General features: G+C 40.5%; 1 protein-coding gene across 3 annotated transcripts in view; it reads left to right on the top strand.

Moving 5' to 3' along the window:
- The window catches only part of pik3r5 (phosphoinositide-3-kinase, regulatory subunit 5), an 87994-nt gene that overhangs the window by 61748 nt on the left and 6678 nt on the right, over positions 1-19568 (top strand). For all 3 annotated transcript variants that reach the window (XM_037764997.1, XM_037765000.1, XM_037764998.1), the window contains 9 exons: positions 8336-8452; positions 13140-13255; positions 13403-13471; positions 14444-14582; positions 15331-15400; positions 16545-16719; positions 17479-17647; positions 17773-17841; positions 18034-18935. In XM_037764997.1, coding sequence (XP_037620925.1) covers positions 8336-8452; positions 13140-13255; positions 13403-13471; positions 14444-14582; positions 15331-15400; positions 16545-16719; positions 17479-17647; positions 17773-17841; positions 18034-18935 — 1826 coding nt within the window. The remainder of the gene's footprint in view (positions 1-8335; positions 8453-13139; positions 13256-13402; positions 13472-14443; positions 14583-15330; positions 15401-16544; positions 16720-17478; positions 17648-17772; positions 17842-18033; positions 18936-19568) is intronic.

Below are 19568 nucleotides of genomic sequence, written 5' to 3'. Positions count from 1 at the left end.
GAATCAATATTTTTTTACTGTAATGCCTATTTCTCATCTCAAATGTTTTCAGAAACATCTTGTAGTGTACTGTTTAGCTGTAAAACAAGAAAGTTTGTGATCCAGCAGCCATGTTGAGATCAGTTGAGCAAATACAAAGCACCGCCCATCAATCGGAGCACAGCCAATAGGAACGCTCTCTCTCTCTGAAATGACCTGTGATTGGCCAAAGTCTCCCATCACGGGCTAGATTTTCTGAAAACAGAGCCATGAGGAGGAGCAGAAGTCTAGTTTGCTCTCAGAACACTTGAATTACAATATGCTGAAAGGTTATTGTAGAATTTTTGCCCAATGATGCCAAAAACTTGTTGGCTACTGCTGCTTTAAATGTAACGAAGTCATTGTAGCTTCCATCCTGCCTGTCGGATGACGACAGACTCGTCCTGCGCAACCCAAAGAAGGGATCACCAAAATTCTTAGAAATTGTTAAATTGCACAATTAGTGTGAATACACACCTCCTGTTGAGAAATATCAACTGCCGTAGTAGGACATGTGTCAGGGTTGAAATAATAAAAAAAGAACACAGACTAATGGTAATTGGAAGAAGCAGATATTGAAAGCTTTGTTGAAGAGCGAAGGATGTCACGATGTGTTGTCGTCTTTTTTTAATTTCACATCTAGCAGAAGTTGATGACAGTATCCCAGAGCAACACTGTATGTTATTCACAACATTGCTTCCTGTTTGTCTCTTTTTACGGCTGTGGTATCAGTAAAATCTTCATTTTCACCTTTACGACACATACTTTGAGGTCAACACCCCCGTGTGTGCATCTCCGCACGTGCACAACACACACCTGTTGTTGCAAAAATAAAAGTATTCAGGGATGTAAGCCTTAAAGCATGCAAAGTGTTTTTACCCATATCACATTTAAACAAATGCAACAGGATATGGTTTTCTCCTGGAAATCATGGATATCTGCATCCTCATTATTTGTGGGATGATAAAACTCAGTGTTGTTCAGTGTGAAATGGAGCTGACAAGGACTCAGTCAGTCCTGTTTGTGCAGCAGAGTCAGCGCTGGCTCCCTGTTGTTTGGAGTTAAGTGTCATTACTTGATATTGCAGCATCTGATATTTGCATTAGTGGTTGTTTCATCATGTGTTTATCAGGATTTATTGAGGAAGTGAAGACCAAAGGTTATGGAGAGTGGCTTTCTGTTCTGTAAGTGACAGAACAACCTCTATGGAGCGCCTCGGTAGCCGAGTGGTTACAGCGCATGCCATATATGCCTCGGGACCTCTAGGGAACCCACCCTCTCTCTCCCCCCTTTTTACACTGTCCTCTGTCAAATAAAGGTGAAAATGAACAAAAAGAAATCTTAAAAAAACAACCTCTATGTTTTGGTGATATCATCCCAACTCGTCACATACTGACACTTTGTCACGCCGCTTGGCGTCCCTTTAGGATTAGGCAACAAAACCACTATAGTTAGGTCTAGGAAAGAATGGTTGGGCTTAAAACTACTACGTTTGTACAGTGAAAATGACACTGAATGTTGTGAACACGAGACACGAACGAACCTCTGATTTCTAACGTGAAAGGGAAACTTAGCGCACGAGACATGAACAGCGGTCTGCTGGATAAAAGCCTTGTGTTTGTCGGACCCATCCATCTCCCTCCCTTCCCGCCTGCCAGGTGTGTCTTTTCGCTCTTTTAACTACGTCACCACACCCATGGCGCACTTTCTCAGTGCGTTTACTGTTGCCGCGGATGGGTTTACATTAGTGTCATTGCAACGCCCGATGCATCTCATAGCGGTGCTAAAGGGTGCCGTGTGCGGCGGTACCAAAAACCAACGGGCGTGACAAAATCTCGGTATTTGACGGCCTGGGAATGAGGGCTGCAAAACTTCCTACTTGAGTCACTTCTGTACAGTAGCTGCATATACTGTAGTTCTAATGGAGTAAGTTTACCATGAAGGAAAGGATTATACAACAGTGCAGCAAGATGTTGCACAAAAACACAGAAAGAATCATCTCCAAATTGCATTAAATATTAAAGATTTATTTGCTAAAACTGCCTGCAGATAAAAAATGTTTATCCTTGACCTTGGGAACAGCAGTTCACAAAACAATCTCACCTCATGACCACCAGGAACAAGAAGTCCTTGAAGTGCATAGAAATAACAATTTCAACATTTGCAATTCCATGACATCTTGGCAAACTGTCAGCTGATGAAGATCTTGTGATATGATGGCAAACACAAAAGGTTTCAGCTGCCTCAGGGATGTGTTTTTATGCTTCACACTCAAGACTGGTGAGTTCTCACCGGTAGCGGTTGTTTGAACTAAAGGGAAGCACTTAGTTACAGGAGAGCTTTGGAGTCGGGCCGCTGTTGTTTCCTAAAGCCATAAGAGGTCAGTTCACATCCAGTAGGTCAGTGGGGAGAGAGGGGCGGGGGGGGGGTAACAGCTCTGGATGTGAATATCAGACTCTATCCATCAATAAAAATGACAGGCACACATACTGTACACACATATCCACACACACAAGCTCTCCTCCCTGGTCTGTGGGAGTCTATCTGGGAGTCTGATCACACCACAACAATAGGGAGGCACCTGCTTCCTCAGCTTAGCAGGAAGTATCTTCCTGTTAGGAAGCAGTTGGTAATGGGATCAGCGGGAGAGATGGGAAGCAGCCTGCGAGGAGATGGAAGGAGAGGGAAAAAAAGAGAAAGAGAGACACAGGTGGAGGTGCAGTGGTTCGGTTCATCTGGGAAATGTTGATACTTGTAAAGAGGAGAGAGACAGCAGAGAAGAGGAGGGAAAGACTTGACCCTAGTTGATTTCGATCACTACGCGAGCACCGCTTGTTATTGTCTGACTGTTGCAAGTTGCAACCCATGAAAAAGTGGAAGTGACCTTGTTGACTCTTAGGGATGTGCTGCATACATCCTCTTATGAAACACCACAGACTTGTGCATTCGCAACACCACTAGCAACTCCACGTAAACAACTATAATGACACTCTGCTGGAGTTGGGATGGACCTTTTCAGCTAAAATCCCAATCAGTGTGGCACCACTCACAGTACCATGGTAACCCAGCCCTCTGATGACACAGTATAATAAAGCTTGTTGAATTATGATGCTTGGTATGACACATTTACCCCGACCTTCAGGGATGTAATTTTCAATTATTTTTTTATGAAAATGATCAAAGGTGACTTTAAATGATTCATACATTACCAAAAACTTAGCATATAAAATCTTTGTGACACCTTTGTGTCTAAATTTTCCTTGAGAATAAAATCATTCCAGTACCGTTCTGTGTAAAAAGGCTGTAAAATCACAAAGACACACGTGCTGAAACCGTAACTTGATGTCATTAGCAGAACTATTACTAGTACTGATAAACATCAGAACAGCACTTTCACTGCATCTTGCCACAATATATGAGGTCTTCACCACCTTTTATTACTGTTACACGTCTCCATTGAACCCGCTCCTGGATGCAGGAGTCATCACGGCTCTGACTTATTAGTTCCTTCCACTCCGGCCGGGCTCTCGTCCAGCTCTGTCCAGCCCCGACAATGAGCGCAGCCCTTAGCACAAGTGTCCGACACGCTCGGCTCTACAGTCCCGCTCAGTGCCACTCGGGACACCTCTTAGACACAATGCCTCTCTCTGGGGAGGAGGGCCCGCTGAGAAAAAGGGCTTCATTGATGTGTTTACCTCTGGAGCTGTTGGTATTGTTGTTGAATGGTAACTGTAGGAAAAGGAGTGAAGTGGTGGGGGATAATTGAATTTCATTCCTCTGCCCTTCTGAACTTTTTGCATGAGCTTCCTGCCTCTGAGTTAATGATGAGGTCGGCAGGTCGGATGTTTGTAGGCCTACAGTGTATGTGTGTGTGTGGATACTGTATATGCATGTGTGGATATATGGACAATGGTTTGTGTAACATTTCAATAGGTGTGTTTGTGTTCACTTTTATGTTGACTGTTGAGCTTGACATTCTGGGAAAAAGGCTACGCTTACAGGCTTTCTTGACGAGCGTTAGATGGAAAGATCGATACCACTTGGTATCATCGGCTGTTTAGCTTAGCTAGCTTAGCATAAAGCTTGTAAAGGAGTGGAACAAATAACTGTGGAACAACAACAATTTCCATGTCTGTCACTTGATGCCGTTGAGCCCAAAAAGGGTTTTTCCCATAGACTTACATTGGAAAAGAGACGTCTGTAACTCTGCAGATACGTTTTGTTTTTTGGAGGTGAATCATCATCCCAGTACGAACACTTGAACAGCCCTCATTTAAATCATCAGGTCCTAAAAGTTGTAAAATGCCCTAATAGCCTAATCCTTCCATTCTCGGAAGTCAAGTTTTTTTTGCTTCATACGCCACTGAGCAACTTTCATAAGAATGAACGTGCCCCGCCTCGAATGCTGTATCCAGTTTTATACGTCCATGGGAGAAACGGCCATCCTGGCTCCGTCTGAGGTTAATAAAATCCAGGTGCTGGTAGATGGATTTTGCTCAGCCACCTTCAGACGAAACTAGGCAAGCCGTTTCCTCATGTTTCCGCTCTTTATGCTAAATTAAGCTAAGTTAACGGACCAATATGAGAGTGGTATCAATCTTCTTATTTGACTCTTAGTGAAAGAGGCAAATAAGCATATATTCCAAAATGTCAAACCATTGCTTTAAAGTGGGTGTATGTGTGTGGTCAGGCCAGGTTATTGGGTGAGTGGGTGCTTAAGAGCGAGTGAGTCATTCATTAGCGCAATTCATTTGACAGCTTTCATTTATTTCTAACTTTCATGTGAAATGGGGAATTTGTCACATTGTGGGGAAATTTTGAGAAGATGTAATCAGTCAAATCTGTTTTTGATGTTTTTCTGTGTGCTGCTGATTTTACTCTGTAAAGACGCAGTTAACAAACACACAGAATGCTTACGTTTTTCATCACTCATGAATAATGTGTGCACATTTAGCTCTGATTAATATAATCAAAACGATTTAGTTATGTATGTGTCACACACAAAAAACTGCTAAGCTGGTCAAATTCTAAAACGGCAAATCTTTATAAAGGTTCTTTAGGGAAGTGGTGATGTTCTGCTTCTCAAATTTAGACGTTATTTGCGCACGACACATACTGTATTTCCATGGTAAAACTCTAAGATGAGGTAAGAGAAGCTTTAAAAATATATCAAGCAGCAACATGATGCATTACCGACAACCATGTAGTACAATGAATATTCATTAAATGTTACATCTTCAATTCTGGTATTTGTCTAAAATATAAAATACACTGTAGCTTTCATAATATTTTCTAAATCCAAATTTGATCCAAACTATTTTTCTTTTTCTTTTTTTATCAATACATCCCATTCACTCAGTCACTCCCCTATTCCCATCTAGAGAAACTGTCAGTCACTGAACCAGGTCATCCTAGTATTCTTGAAATTATTTTAAATGATAATAATAATAATAAAAAAAATGAATAAAGATAATTCTTTTAAAATAAATAATTATTATTTTAAAATAATGAATAATTATTTTTATTTAAGGGTTATTTTAATTAAGGGTCCTCTTAGCGTCCTTGAGCGAACCTCAAGTTGCTCCCCGACCGCCTTACAACAGCCCATTGCTCCTGTGAATGCTAAGGATGGGTTAAATGCAGAGTTCATATTTAAACATTTTAAAGTTTAAGTTTAAATGAACAATGTCATAAAATTCAATTCTCGTCAAAAAGCAAAAGAAATTCTGTATGTTTCCAAAAAGAGGATATTTAATTTCTCTAAATAATGAGGTAAAACGAGACACTGGCTAGATGCTCCATGCACACTTGAAGAGCTGCAGTTGAAATGTATGGAAAGTAACAGATTTAACCAAATTGTTTTCGTTGCCTTGTCTGGCTGCACATAACCATTAACACCATTCGTGTGATAAACAAATGGATTCATTGTCAACTTCCCCAAAACTCAAAGAGCTCGACAAGACAGGGATTCCCCGATAAGTGACGACAGGGCAGTAACATAGACCTTCTTTACACCTGGCATTAAAATGTGCCTCAGATTGTATTTAGATATGATTTAACCTGATTACATTTACACCTGGTAATAATATGTGTCCCTTGTGTCCACATTGAGATCTGATCGTTTTTTTCCAGCTCGAACAACTAAACATCTCTAGTTTGCGCGATTATTTCCGCCTACGTAGTTGTTGTATGTGGATTGAAAACGCAATTGCATTTACTCTTGTGTTTAATGTGGTCACAATGTGTCCCTGACCACCTCGGCCGATTGGATCGCAATCCATCCTCAATGTGTTTTGGGTTAATTTACATCTGTACTTTCATGTGGTCAAGCACTATCTGACTGCAATCTGATCCAGAGCTGCAAAGAGTAATGAATAATGGATTAGTTGATAACTATTAAATTTATCGCCAACTATTTTGATAATCGATTAATTAGTTTGAGTGATTTTTTTAATTAAAAAAAAGTCCAAATTCTCTGATTCAAGCTTCTAAAATAGGATTTTTTTCTGGTTTCTTTACTTCTCTATCAGAGTAAACTGAATATCTTTGCGTTGTGGACAAAAAAAGACATTTGAGGATGTCATCTTGGGCTTTGGGACATTTTTCACCATTTTCTGACCAAACAACTTATCGATTAGTCGAAAAAAATAATCAACAGATTAATCGACAATGAAAATAATTGTTAGTTGTAGCCCTAATCTAATCACCCAAAACACATTTTATAGCCAGGTGTAAAGGTGGTCATTGTGTTGACTATCTGCTTCTTTACTGAAGTTATTCTGAGTCTGAACGTATCGGGTGCAAGCTGTTCCCCAACAAAAACCCTGAAGTTCAGGGGAATTCCAAAAGCTTTTGCAATGTTGTAGTTACCAGTGAAGAAGTGATCACTGTACAGTTGAGCATATGTTTCTACTGAAACATTTTCCTTGGTTTGGGTATAGCAGCAGTCGGGGTTAACTTTTGGTTTTGGTTGGTTGGGGTCGCAGCTTTCAAACTGTGTCATTAAACACCTGCCAGCGTGAATGTTGTTTATCGACCCTAAAAGATAAATCTGTCACTTGACTCTTTTAAGTCACCGATGGGACGTCCCTAGCGTCTCGTTACGCATATCGCCTCCAATGAGATGCCTTCATAACAGAACTGAAACAACTTGCCACACCTGGAAACAGCCCAATGCACTGATAAACTGAAAGTTATAAAAGTGAAGTTCAGCTCAACCTGATGTGTCCGTGGTGAAGACATGATGTACTTAACAACGTTGTGGTCATACTGGAATTATACGTTTGAGTGTTTTCGCCATGTCTGTCTGATGCACAGCATTGTTTCACAACTGTGCTGAGTGTGGTACTGATTATAAATCTGAAATCTCAGGGGCTGTTTCTCTCTTTTACCCCTCCAGAAAAGTCATACTGTGACAATTGTGGGTTTGTTTTGATTTGCCTAAATGTTGCAGTTAGTAATACGTGTTGTTCATCATGTTTTTTACTCAACCTCTGTGCGATAAGAGTTTCAGTAAGGCTCCTTTTTTTGTAAAACTGTCAATCTTCCTATGTGTATGGTTTGTGGCAGAAAACTGACATGGTATAATTTAATATTTCAAATATATCCCAGAACATGGTAGCTAATATGGCTCATTTTCATAAAAGACTTTTCGGAAAAATCACTGATTGGAGGCAGAACAGGCGTCAAATCATATGTGTTGTATTGCATGTGACATTTCAGGTACTATGGCAACAGAACAGCAATACAAGCAACTCCGTGTCTGTTTCTCCTTCCTCTTAGAAATGTCCCTTTAATAGCAATGTTATTTATATAGCACATTTCATTACACGTAAACTCAAAGTGGTTTACATTTAAAGACAAAATATAAAAATAGAGGCATAAACATAAGAACACAGGTGGCGTAAACAACATAAATATAAGTATACAGTAGCATAAACATGCATAAACCCAACCACACAGCAATTAAAACACCCCAAAACACCAACACACATAGCCGCACTGGTAACCAACTGTACAAGAAACAAGTGCAACCATACGAGCACACACACACACACGCGGTATGTTATGGTTTGTGTATCTCCTTAGACTCATTTTCATAATTACCGGGTGATCTGCCTTCATGCAAAACAGCTGTGATAACAGACACTGTTCATGGAAGGAGAGGTTCATGTTTGTCTGCGTGTGTGCATGTGAACATTATGCACGCATACCATCTGACCTGAAGATAATATTCCACAGAATCCATGAATGGGAATGTATAAAACAGTAGATATTACTTACATTAATACCAGCTCTGTGTCCCATCCTTCCACAGAACCTGAGCAGGTGAAGATGCAGCACACGTCGTGCACAGAGGACAGGATCCAGCATGCTCTGGACAGGTGTCTGGACGGGCTGAGGCAGAGTCCCACGGCAGCACACCACTGGAATGGTAAGACTCCAACAGGGCGACACTAGTAGTGATGAGGACAGCAGCATATAACAACAACTAATTACTGCAATTTCTGTGGGAATTATGATGCATTTTTTCAGTTAAAACCAGTGGGCAACCTCCGGGTCTGAAAAGTGAAGCCAATGCTGAAGTGCCAATAGCCAGCAGGGGGCGACTCCTCTGTTTGCAAAAAGAAGTCTGATTGTATAGAAATCTATGAGAAAATGACCCTACTTCTCACTTGATTTATTACCTCAGTAAACATTGTAAACATGAGTTTATGGTCTCGTTCGCTAGTTTCAAGTCTTCTTCAATACAGCATGATGTTCATTTAGTAAATTATGGTCCCATTTAGAGTCAAATAGACCATAAAGCAGGGTTTCTTTAGGGCGTGGCTACATTGTGATTAACAGGTCGCTACCACGGTGTTGTCCTGTCTGGGTGTTGCCCGTTGTTTTCGTCTTACAACTTTAACCGTTTCACATTGTGTTTTCAGTTCATGAAAGTTAACTGTAATATTTGTCGCCTAAAAATGTGTTATTCAGCGTTCGGTTGTGCTTAACTCCCACCCTCTTGTGTGACTTTTGGTTGCAAAAAAACAAGATGGCGACTGTAACAAAATGCTGAATTCGAGGCTTCAAAACGGCAGTCCACAAACCACGTCACAGTGACTACGTCCATTCCTATGATTAAAACTTTGCATCTTAAAAACGAGGACTTGATACAGAAGCATGTTTGTTTTTTTAGCATGATTACAATCAACCTTTATTCCTGATTTTGAGTAGGAAAAGCGCGGTGTATTTAATATTATTGATGATGGCTGCATTCCATTTAGGGGAACTCCTGATATTGTGCATGCTTGCTCACTGGAATAGTTTATTGGGACACTTGATGGACCTATGGATGGAAATACATCTTTTTATTCATGTTTTTTTTTAGCTAATCTAGAGCCACTTGCAACAATTCAGCAGTCTTGCTCAAGTGCCCTCTGTTTCTAGGAAGGTACAAACAACACTTCTTCTCAGAAATATCAAGTACACGCATTTGAATGTGATATGCGCTGTTTACAGTGCCGACTCGAACCGAAGGCAGTTTGTTTGTTCTCGCTCTCTCAACACGCGGGCAGCTTGTGACAGACAGCCAGCATACGAGGTGTTCGAGTGTATGGGTGCCTGAGCGTGTTGTTGATGACACTCTTGCTGTCAGATCATCGGGGAGAACGTGTTATTGGGTGCTGGAGGAAGTTGTGTGAATAGACAGCTGGGAGGAAGTGGTGGCGCAGACCGCAGTGTGAGTGAGGCATCATGGGGCTGATAGTTACTGTGGCGCAGTAGTGTGTAAAAGAAGGGCAGAAGATTAAATCGGCATCAGCATCCCACACATCAACCAGTGCTACATACAGTGACGTTCTAGGGTTTATACCCTGATAGACGATCATGATGTGATTTGTGACATTTAAAGATCGCTGAAGCTGTTTTATTCTTCACTTCATGCCTCCATCTTCTGTTTAGAAGATTTCCAGGGATGTGCGTGTTGTCTATGAGCGTGATAACACTGAATTCAAATTTACATCTAAATAGGATAATTTGAAAATTGCAGCTTTGTTTTTCAGTGCTGGCATCTCATCAAACATAAACCTGCACAGCTTTCCAGTAACTACTCATGATGCAAATACACCTCTAACCTGTAGAGATGTTAGATATAACTCCATGGGTGCAGAGGACTTTAGAAAAAATACAGCAACTGGCAAGTTTCTTGGAAAACATTTGGGTGTGACCTGAACAACTGCTGATGTGTTACTTCCTCGGAACCTGAGCTCCTTAGAGATGCAGTCGGAGTCGTTGAGATCGAGGGATCAAATGGAAAGTAAGGCGCTCGTGAGGCGTCAGCAATCAGACGTCAGATTGGTGTGGTTTGAGATTCTGTAGGCACAGCTCTGTCCTGTTGTTTTATCTCATGTTTCCATTTCACACTGTAATAGAAAACTTGCCATCAGAGCTCAACACCTTCTCCTTCCTTTACATCCCAAAGCTATAATGTGAATTCAAGTTTCCAATGTGCTTTTCTTGAAAAAAAAAAAAAATTTTTAATCCACACTTTTAACCTGTCCAATAGTGATATGTGTCTAGTTATCCCCAATTTTTGTAGATTTCACTTTAACTCGTCTTTATTTTATTTATTTATGTCTAGTACCAAAACACGTCTTTTGATGAGGATACATTCGCTCTGTTTTCTAGCAACAGGAAATCTGCCCTAACAAACACCCTAACTGACGCACTGAATAAAAGGTGATAAAAACACACCCCTGAAGTGCAGCAGCGCTGACAGTTATAGACTTTAAAGTCCTGCTGTGAGTAGTTGCAAACCAGCCTGTGGTTCATGTCAGTCTCAGACCCAACGCAAGACTGACTGACACCGTCACCATCTTGTCTTTTTGCAGCCAGAAGTGACACGAGAGGGTGGAGCTCAATACAACCGAATGCTGAATAAGACATTTCCAGTCAATCAAAAAGGTCATAATTAACTTTTAATGAACTGAAAACACACTGTGAAAGTTTTACAACGAAAACACAGACAACTCCCAGACTGGACAACGCCATGATAGCGACCTGTCAATCACAATGTAGCCACGCCCTAAAGCATCCACTGCTTTATGGTCTATATGACTCTAAATGGGACCATAATTGACTAAATGAACATCATGCTGTATTGAAGAAGACTTGAAACTAGCGATTGAGACCATAAATTCATGTTTAACATGTTTACTGAGGTAATAAATCAAGTGAGAAGTAGGCTCATTTTCTCATAGACTTCTATACAATCAGACTTCTTTTTGCAACCAGAGGAGTCGCCCCCTGCTGGTTATTAGAAAGAATGCAAGTTCATGGCACTTCATATTGGCTTCACTTCTCAGACCCCGGAGGTTGCCCACTGATGTAGACCTTTTTATTCCGTTGCTAGGGCAACAGCTTTACTTCCTGTCAGATACTGCATCAACAAACTTTGCAACAGGAAATAAAAAGGGGCGTTTATGGTTATGTCTATTTGATGATATTAGATGCACTTTCACTGCTTTAGGCTATGACTTGTTGGATTTCACAACTGGAATGACATGTCTCATCTCAACTGAATTTTCCGATTGCAATGAATTCTAAGTGTTTGTGTATATGTTCTCATTTTGTTGTGATAATATGCAAAAAGCTGCTGCTCCAGTTGAATGTCCGTACTTATACATAGGTGACATGGATGTGCAATAAAGATGTGAGATGTGCAGTAAAGTTAGGGTTAATGAAGACTGAGCTTAGAATACATTCATGGTCATGGAGTGGACGTAGAGTTTATGTTGATGGTCTACTTGATGTCATCTATAAAGCAGATTATAAGCAGAGTTTAGCTGATTATACTCAGAGTGCCAACGGTTACCAGTTTGCATCACCAGTAAGATTCTAAGTAGTAAATATTGAACAACAGCTCATCTTGGGAACAAGTTAACCTTCAAATATTTGGATAATTTATATGTCTGTGCTTTATCCTCTGTCTCTGGGAGAAGCTTGCACACCCCTGTATGCTACAACTGTATGTGCATATTCAGGAATTTCACCCTGGGCTGGTTCCTCCTGCGTACATACAGTACATCCTCAGAAACCAAAACCAATATGGTCTGCGCTCTCAGATAGACTTGTGTTGTTGTAATCCTGGTACTCAGGACAAAATACATTTCTACAATGTCTCTTCCACGTGGAACAATGTACAGAAGGAATATAAATTGTCGGACATCATGATAACTTGGTTAATTTAAGGCAAGGCATGGTTTCACAGTTGCTTTCTTGAAAATGGAGATTTTAATCACAATGTCATTTATACCTGGTTAAATAAAAGCTGAGAAACTTTTAGTTTGAGCTCTCTGTCTCTCTTCAGAAAACATACATTTATGTTAAAAAGAACAGTATAAGGTTTACTTGTATTATTATAATGCACAGCACAACTACCAATACATACTCATCATGCTTCTGCTGCTGTCAGAATACACACCAGCCCCATTTAGCAATGATGGGAAATAGCAAAATACATATTTTTACACTGCCGGTCATATACAGATATAGTTACAGACTTCCTCTGCAGTAGTCAGAGTGCAACAACAACTGACCCAGCATCACTAGTTTTTGGCTCTGTTGGGGTACAAACAGTTTTGTATTGTCCTGGCTAGTGGTGCTGCTGCCTCACTTTTTATTGAATATCCTTAATGATGGACTCTGTCTCCTACCAGTCTGCTGTAACCCTTACGACATACATTTGAAGTGTTTACTAACCTCTGCACGTGTACACTGATAATTGATTTTGATATTGCCGAAGTCGTCGTTCATTTCTCATATCCACAGAGCTTTATTACCAAGGTTATGTTTTCGGTTCGGTTTGTTTGTCTGCTGGTCAGCACGATTACAGAAAAACTCCCCGCCCGACTTTCAGGAAACTTGGTGGAAGGGTGTAGCATGGGAGAAGGAAGAACCCATTACATTTTGGAGCGGATTGGCCAAGTGCCCTTCTAGTTTTGAAAGATGTTATGGGTAAACTCACGACTTGAGAAGTTACAGTAAAATTGTCTTCTTGGGGTTGGAGCAAAAGATGTGACTTCTATTTCTCTTTCTATGTTTAACGTGTGGCTGTCTGTGCATGTTGAATCTTTCAGTGCTGATGTGCTCGGCGGGTCAATCAATGAACCGCTGGAGCCTGGAGGAGCTGGTGAAGAGGGACCCAGAGAACTCCCTCATCCTCTTACAACAAATCATCAGAAAGACCAAAGAGGTGGGAGATCAAAGGTCACATATTGTCCATATTGTACATGTTGTGTAGTAATGTCCTCACTGCTGTGAAACACTACTGTAATGACTGAATGTTTAACTTAATCGCTGCTCTCTTTCTTTCTGTCTCTGCCAATGTGTGTGAGTTCAGGTTCAAGAGCAATGTCAGTACGAGCTGGTGGCTCCCCTCGCTATCATGTTCTCCTCCACGTTGCTTCAGGTACAAATCTTCATCCAGATGTTATCAAAACCTTTAAACCTCTTTCACCTCTCAGTATCATTCAGAGTGTTTCACATGTGTAAGAGCACTATGAAAAGGTTAGTTAGTTCCTCACTTCAGACCGCTGTGACGTTTTCAGATGTGTTACTGTGACAAAAGCTTCTAGTACAATTGAAAAACAGTCACGCACAACACGCACTGGCCTGACAAGACCTGTTTGCTTGAATTTTTCAGTCAGGCTGTTTTAAAAATCAAGTGGTCCAGTCCAGTTAACAGTACACATGTCACTGGAAATCGATATATTACGGGTTAGACAGAAGCCAAAAGAAGAAGCCACTGTTTGATTGCTTCCGTACGTTAACATGACTCTATACATTTATTTTTTACACTAATTACTTTGACTAAATTGCAACATACTTCTTGAGAGATGTGTGTTTATTTTCAGTAGGAACTGAAAACCCCAGAGTTTAGTTTGAAGCGTGTAGCAACTGATAAAATTACAGCTTTGAGGTTTTGTAATGACGTGACAACTGTACCTTTGGCGGTTTATTGACATAGAAGCCTGTGATATAATAAAACAGTAGCTAATGAAATAACAGCACATTATTACACCAAACTGAGCTACTTACTCACCTCACACGATACGTGACATGTTAGTAGTTGATGTTGTAATGATAAAATTGAGCAGTAATGTAATAACGGAACAAGAAAACTATCACATATAAGGCAATATTGTAATGACACTGCCAGTTAAAGTTATATTGCACCTCTTATGAAGGCATAAAGGCCAGTTATATATCACATTAATAGGTTTTATTACCAATCTGATCCATCAGGATATTATAATACAAAATATTTTACAAGTTATTATCAGCTGCTGTGATGAACCTGATGAGAGTGGTTGATCCACACTAATGCAGGAGTCCATTAATTGATCCCCACTAAAATACATGATTTGTGCCTCGTTTGCAGACACCGTACTGTCCTCCAGGCACAGAGCTGCTGGAGGAAGCTGTTGAGGTGTTTCGCTGCTTCCTCACGTGGCCTGAGCCTTACTGCAGTGTGTGTAGAAACCTCCTCTCCACACTACAGCTGGAGATCAAGGCCCCAGGTAAATATAATGGGTTTTTCCATGCCAATGTGTGTGTGTGTGTGTTTATATCTCTACCAGTCTGCACTGAGTCTCTGAAACACCACTTCAACGTTTTTCAACCCTGGTATTCACCCTCCCCCTAGTGGCAAGTCAAATAAATGCATTAGGGATGACTCCAGTGCAAAAAGGATGTTGCTTACGCCACAAACACCAGAGGCAACAACATCAATAACAGGAAGATGATAAAGATTTAGGTCGAACTGAGCACTGCCTGAAAGCGGATGAAGCTTCAGCATTTATAAAACCAAAAAGCAGAAGCCACATGTGAAAACACCTACCCTGAAATTAACAGGAAGGGTCAAAGGAAGTACTAAAAACACAGCGACATACTGAATGAACTCATTTGAATGAACTGAATGAATGAGTGATTTTTTTTATGTAGCTTTTTTGAATACATCCCTGTGTTTCTTTGTTAAGATCTCTCAGACATAAAGACACAGTATGAAGTCCTTTTTTGATTTTGGTTTAATATTTGTGCTAAATCTATTATTAACTTAATTTTGTAATTACAGTGTTAAGAAATGCATCAAATATGAAACCATGGTGGATATGTGACAGCCCCATTATGTTTTCACACATTTTCAGCCACTTATTAACAGACATTAGTAGAAAATAGTTTGAGAATAGTAGTATTATAGTAGTAAAAGTATTATTTTAAAGAAATTTGCTCAAGTAAATGTAAAAAGTACTTCTATTTTCCTCACAGGGATTTCCTTTCAGAGACTCGTGAGAGAAGAACAGTCCCTCAACACCCCCAGCCAGTGCTCCAAGATCATGTAAGTTCACACAATAAAAAAACAACTATTGTACTCTCTTGGCGATAGTTCAATATGATAATTTATTGTCTTTCAATGGAATTGTATCGTGATGAAATCATATATCGAGATACACAATTACGTTGTCTAAATTGATAATAACAAGCACATACATACTGAAATTTCTCAGAAAATCTCATGTGAAATATTTAAATGGAATATAACATTTGAAGATTGCGGTTTTGTTTTCACATCACACTTTCCATTAACACTCAGTTCAATGCGATTTATGGAAATATTTATTTATTTTTTAACTGTAATTTCACTTGAAACTGTTTATGTTACTTTTTCACTAAAGTTCTTTATTAAATTAAGAAATGCTTTTCATTTGTAAAGTATTTAATTCACACAGGAGAATACAAAAATAGTTTTTTACCATGTGGTTATAGACTGTTTTTTCACTTACCAGAAAACATGCTATATAGTGATATATATCGCTATCAAGATATGAAATTACCTATATCATGATAGAAGATTTTGGCCATATCGCCCAGCCCTACTCTATAAACTGTAGAACTGTAGAATATACTGTATGTACTTGATGTATACACAAATTAGGACTTATGTAGAATAAAAAGCTCTTCAGGTTCTTGGCTCAGCTGTGACTTATCGCAGGCTGCCATGTTTAACAAGTACTGGTGATATTCAGACACATATATTTGTAAAGGGCCGACTCTGTATGAGTGCACATGTAAAACGTGTTTGTACAGCCTTGTTGTTGAACAGTGGCGTGTTTGTGACAATTTATTTTCAGTCCAGTTCAGACTGTGTGTTATCTTTGCACCTTCTGCTTTCTTGGTAAAATGGGCTTTTCATACATGTCAAAGGTTCACAGTAACGTTATCTGATCTGATACCTTTGAAGTAAAAAAAAAAACAGCACTCAGGATCCATAAAGTAAAAAGTGAATTATAGCACGTAGGTGGTTAGCACTTCCTATCCTGGAAAGTCCCCTTTCATCTCCCTACTCCACCACCACCACCATGCACCACCACCACGCACCACCACCACCTCCACCATAGCATCCTGTGTGCATCTTCATGTGAATTTGCACGCATGTTCTCACATGTGATCGCTAGTGAACCCGTCTGTGTGCTTCCCTGCAGGACCGTGCTGCTGATGAACCCATCCGAGGTGCCCGCTGACTTTCTCTCAGTGGCTGAGCAGCTCAGTGGCATTCAGCACTCGCAGAAAGAGACCTACATCACCCTGATCAAACACGCCTTCCAGTCCACACTAGGCACCAAGTACCCTCTACACAGCATCCATGAAGCCCTGCAGGTATGTGCTCAGAGCTCTGCACTATATATAAAGGACATGAGTCTATAGATAGTTCTCAAGCACAATTGAATGATATTTTGAGTATACATTTGTGTTTGAAATTTCCTTTGTTGTCTGGGGTTTACATTATGGAATCAATTGTTATTTATATACGGATATCAGTTAAAACTACATTTACCTTTAAACCCTGCTTATATGCATTTAAGGGGAGACACTCCAGGTAAATAGGGTAAAAAATGTTGATTACTTACATTAAGACAATTATTTTGTTGTATAACAAGTTTTCTGAAATACTATATTCAAATACGCGAATGAGGTTTTATCTAAAGCTAACTTTTGGCGAATTTAGTAGAACTCTACAGACCACCAAAGTGTAGTAAAATAAACACCTACATGTGTATTTTGGATGTTTTCTTTCCACTAGTCTGAGAGAAGACATGTTATGGAAGCAAAATAGCCCAAAACCTAATGTATGTATGTAAAACAATGTTTTTGTCTGGGATGTCTCCCCTTAAAATGAATACCAATAGTTTATAGTATTTCAAGATAATTGCAAAAGGGCTTTTTGCATTATACTACCATATAAGCAATACCAAGGAAATGTGTAGCATTGCATCTACTGTACGTTACATCCATACTTTTGAAGAAGCCAAACCATTAGAGAGTGTGTAACTATTTAAAGAATTAGACAGGACCATAATAAAGGAATGTGTCAAGATGTGTACCTTTACTTTAACATATCATGAATACTCTTTGCAGGAAAAACCTGTGAATGAATTGGGTGAGATCTTCTCCGCGGTAAGTGATGTCTTAGAGACGGCCGCTGCCATGAGAGAACCTCTGAAGGGCCGCAGTCATGTGATCCAGGGACTCGAGCAACTGAGGGAGAGCATGAGGATCCCAGCATCCAATGGAAGGAAGTCTGATGGTAAGAGGGCAGATTTCATGAACTGGGGGATATAAATACAGTGTATCATATCATAATATTCCAGTTTCCAGTGGACATTGCTCTAATAGGCTGTTATTTTTCTCTTTTTCTGTCGTCCCTTTCAGGAATGCTACAAACTCTACCCTTGCCTACAGCCAAGTGTTACATGTTTCACTGGGAAAAAGATAACTTTGGTAAAGTATTTTGCAAGATATTTTATTGATTCATACATGGGAATTATCTTTCTGCTCTGAGCTGATGGAGATTCAGCTTTCCTTACTTCTCTAAGCACCAGGAAATCCATCCACAATTTTTATACGACAGAAATGCAAACCATATTTCTATTTATTTGAGTATTTATTTATTGTTTATTTTGATCCCTGCAGATGTCCTGAACATCCTTTTGGAACATGAGCCTGATGACGAGGTCACTAATGGGCAGGCTGAGGAGGAAGAGGAGGTAGACATAGATGATGATGATGAGGATGAGGATGTGACAGAAAATTATGTAGAGGAGGAGGAGGAAGAAGACAAAGAAGAGGAGGAAAATGAAGTAGAATTGCCTTCAATGTCTATGATCCCTAACGGCTACAGCGCCAACCATCGCGCCTCCACCTTCTCCACCATCTCCTCCCTGTCCACCGCCTCCAAAGACTCCATGTTCTCCACTTTGTCCGTAGCCTCGGAGTCCTACTCTCCGTCCCTCTTCTCTGTCTGTGGTGATAGCGACTACTTTGAAGATTCTGACGAATATATCTCCTCCTCTCCCGTCGCTGAAAAGAGTTCGCCAAAGTCTTCCAACAAGGCTCGGCTCAGCCAGCACTTGTACCGGATCTTCATCAAACCCAGGAGCACTCGGTCGCTATCCCGGGCCAAAAGCTTAGGGTACACAGAATCAAAAGACCTTTCAATGGTGCGAGGGAAACGCTCCAACTCTCTACCACAGCAAGTCAAGTTACTTAGTCCGGAGCCCTTCCTCCAGCCACAAAGTCAGACTCTCAGACACGTCTGCTTCAGAAGGAGGCCCATTCTAAGCAGCGATGAAGACATTAAGAATACCACACTGAGGGTGGTGGTGTTCGGTGCTGATCACGTAGCAGGGAAGGTGGCCCGAGCCTACAATAGCCTGAGGAGGAGAGAGAGTGCATGTCCACGGCTCAGCCGGGTCTTCAACCTTCAGTTCTACTTTGTCCCTGTGAAGAGGGACTCAGCGGCGGGGTTGGGGAGTCTGAGGTCTCCTTGTCCTGTGGTTCAAACTGGAACGCCAAAAGGAGCAGCCCTGTATAATGTAAGTAGAAGAGTACTCCAACCAAACGTCATACATTGAACACTATGGAGCTTTTTTCCTATACAAGAGTGTGGTCTTTCAATTTGAGAGCATGACTTGATTGATTCAGATTTTGTAATGCTCTCCCTCAAAACCCTGTCCACGCACTCAGATAGCCCCTGCTTGTGCTTGGATTTGCTCTGCTCAAACTGTATTCTTGAACTCAGATATGTTGTTGCTTGTGCTTGGATTTTCTCTGCTCAAATTGTATGCTCGCACTCAGATATATTGTTGCTTGCACTCAGGGTGCTTCTGTGTGCTTGTGAAACATCTGCTCTCAGATTTTTCCTCTGCTCTTAGATTTTTTTGTGCAATAGCCCTGTAAAAATTCCCCAACCCACAGAATGCCAGATGTAGTGTTGACCAATGAAATGATCCCTGCCTCTTTGGAGATGCGTTTGCTTTACTAGAGCGTCCTTGACTGGCGGTTACTCTTTAACCAGGTTCCTCCACTTCCACCTTCCAAGGCTTTATAATAATAATAATAATATATCTGAGTGCAAACATACAGTCTGAGCAGAAGGAGAGATAATTCAAGCGCAAGCAGGGGCTATTTGAGTGCAAGGACAGGATTTTGAGGGAAAGCACTACAAA

This window comes from Sebastes umbrosus, chromosome 3, assembly GCF_015220745.1.
Source record: "Sebastes umbrosus isolate fSebUmb1 chromosome 3, fSebUmb1.pri, whole genome shotgun sequence".
In the NCBI taxonomy this organism is placed as follows: Eukaryota; Metazoa; Chordata; class Actinopteri; order Perciformes; family Sebastidae; genus Sebastes; species Sebastes umbrosus.
Note: the sequence above shows the minus strand (reverse complement) of the source record. Positions and strands in the feature narration are given on the sequence as shown.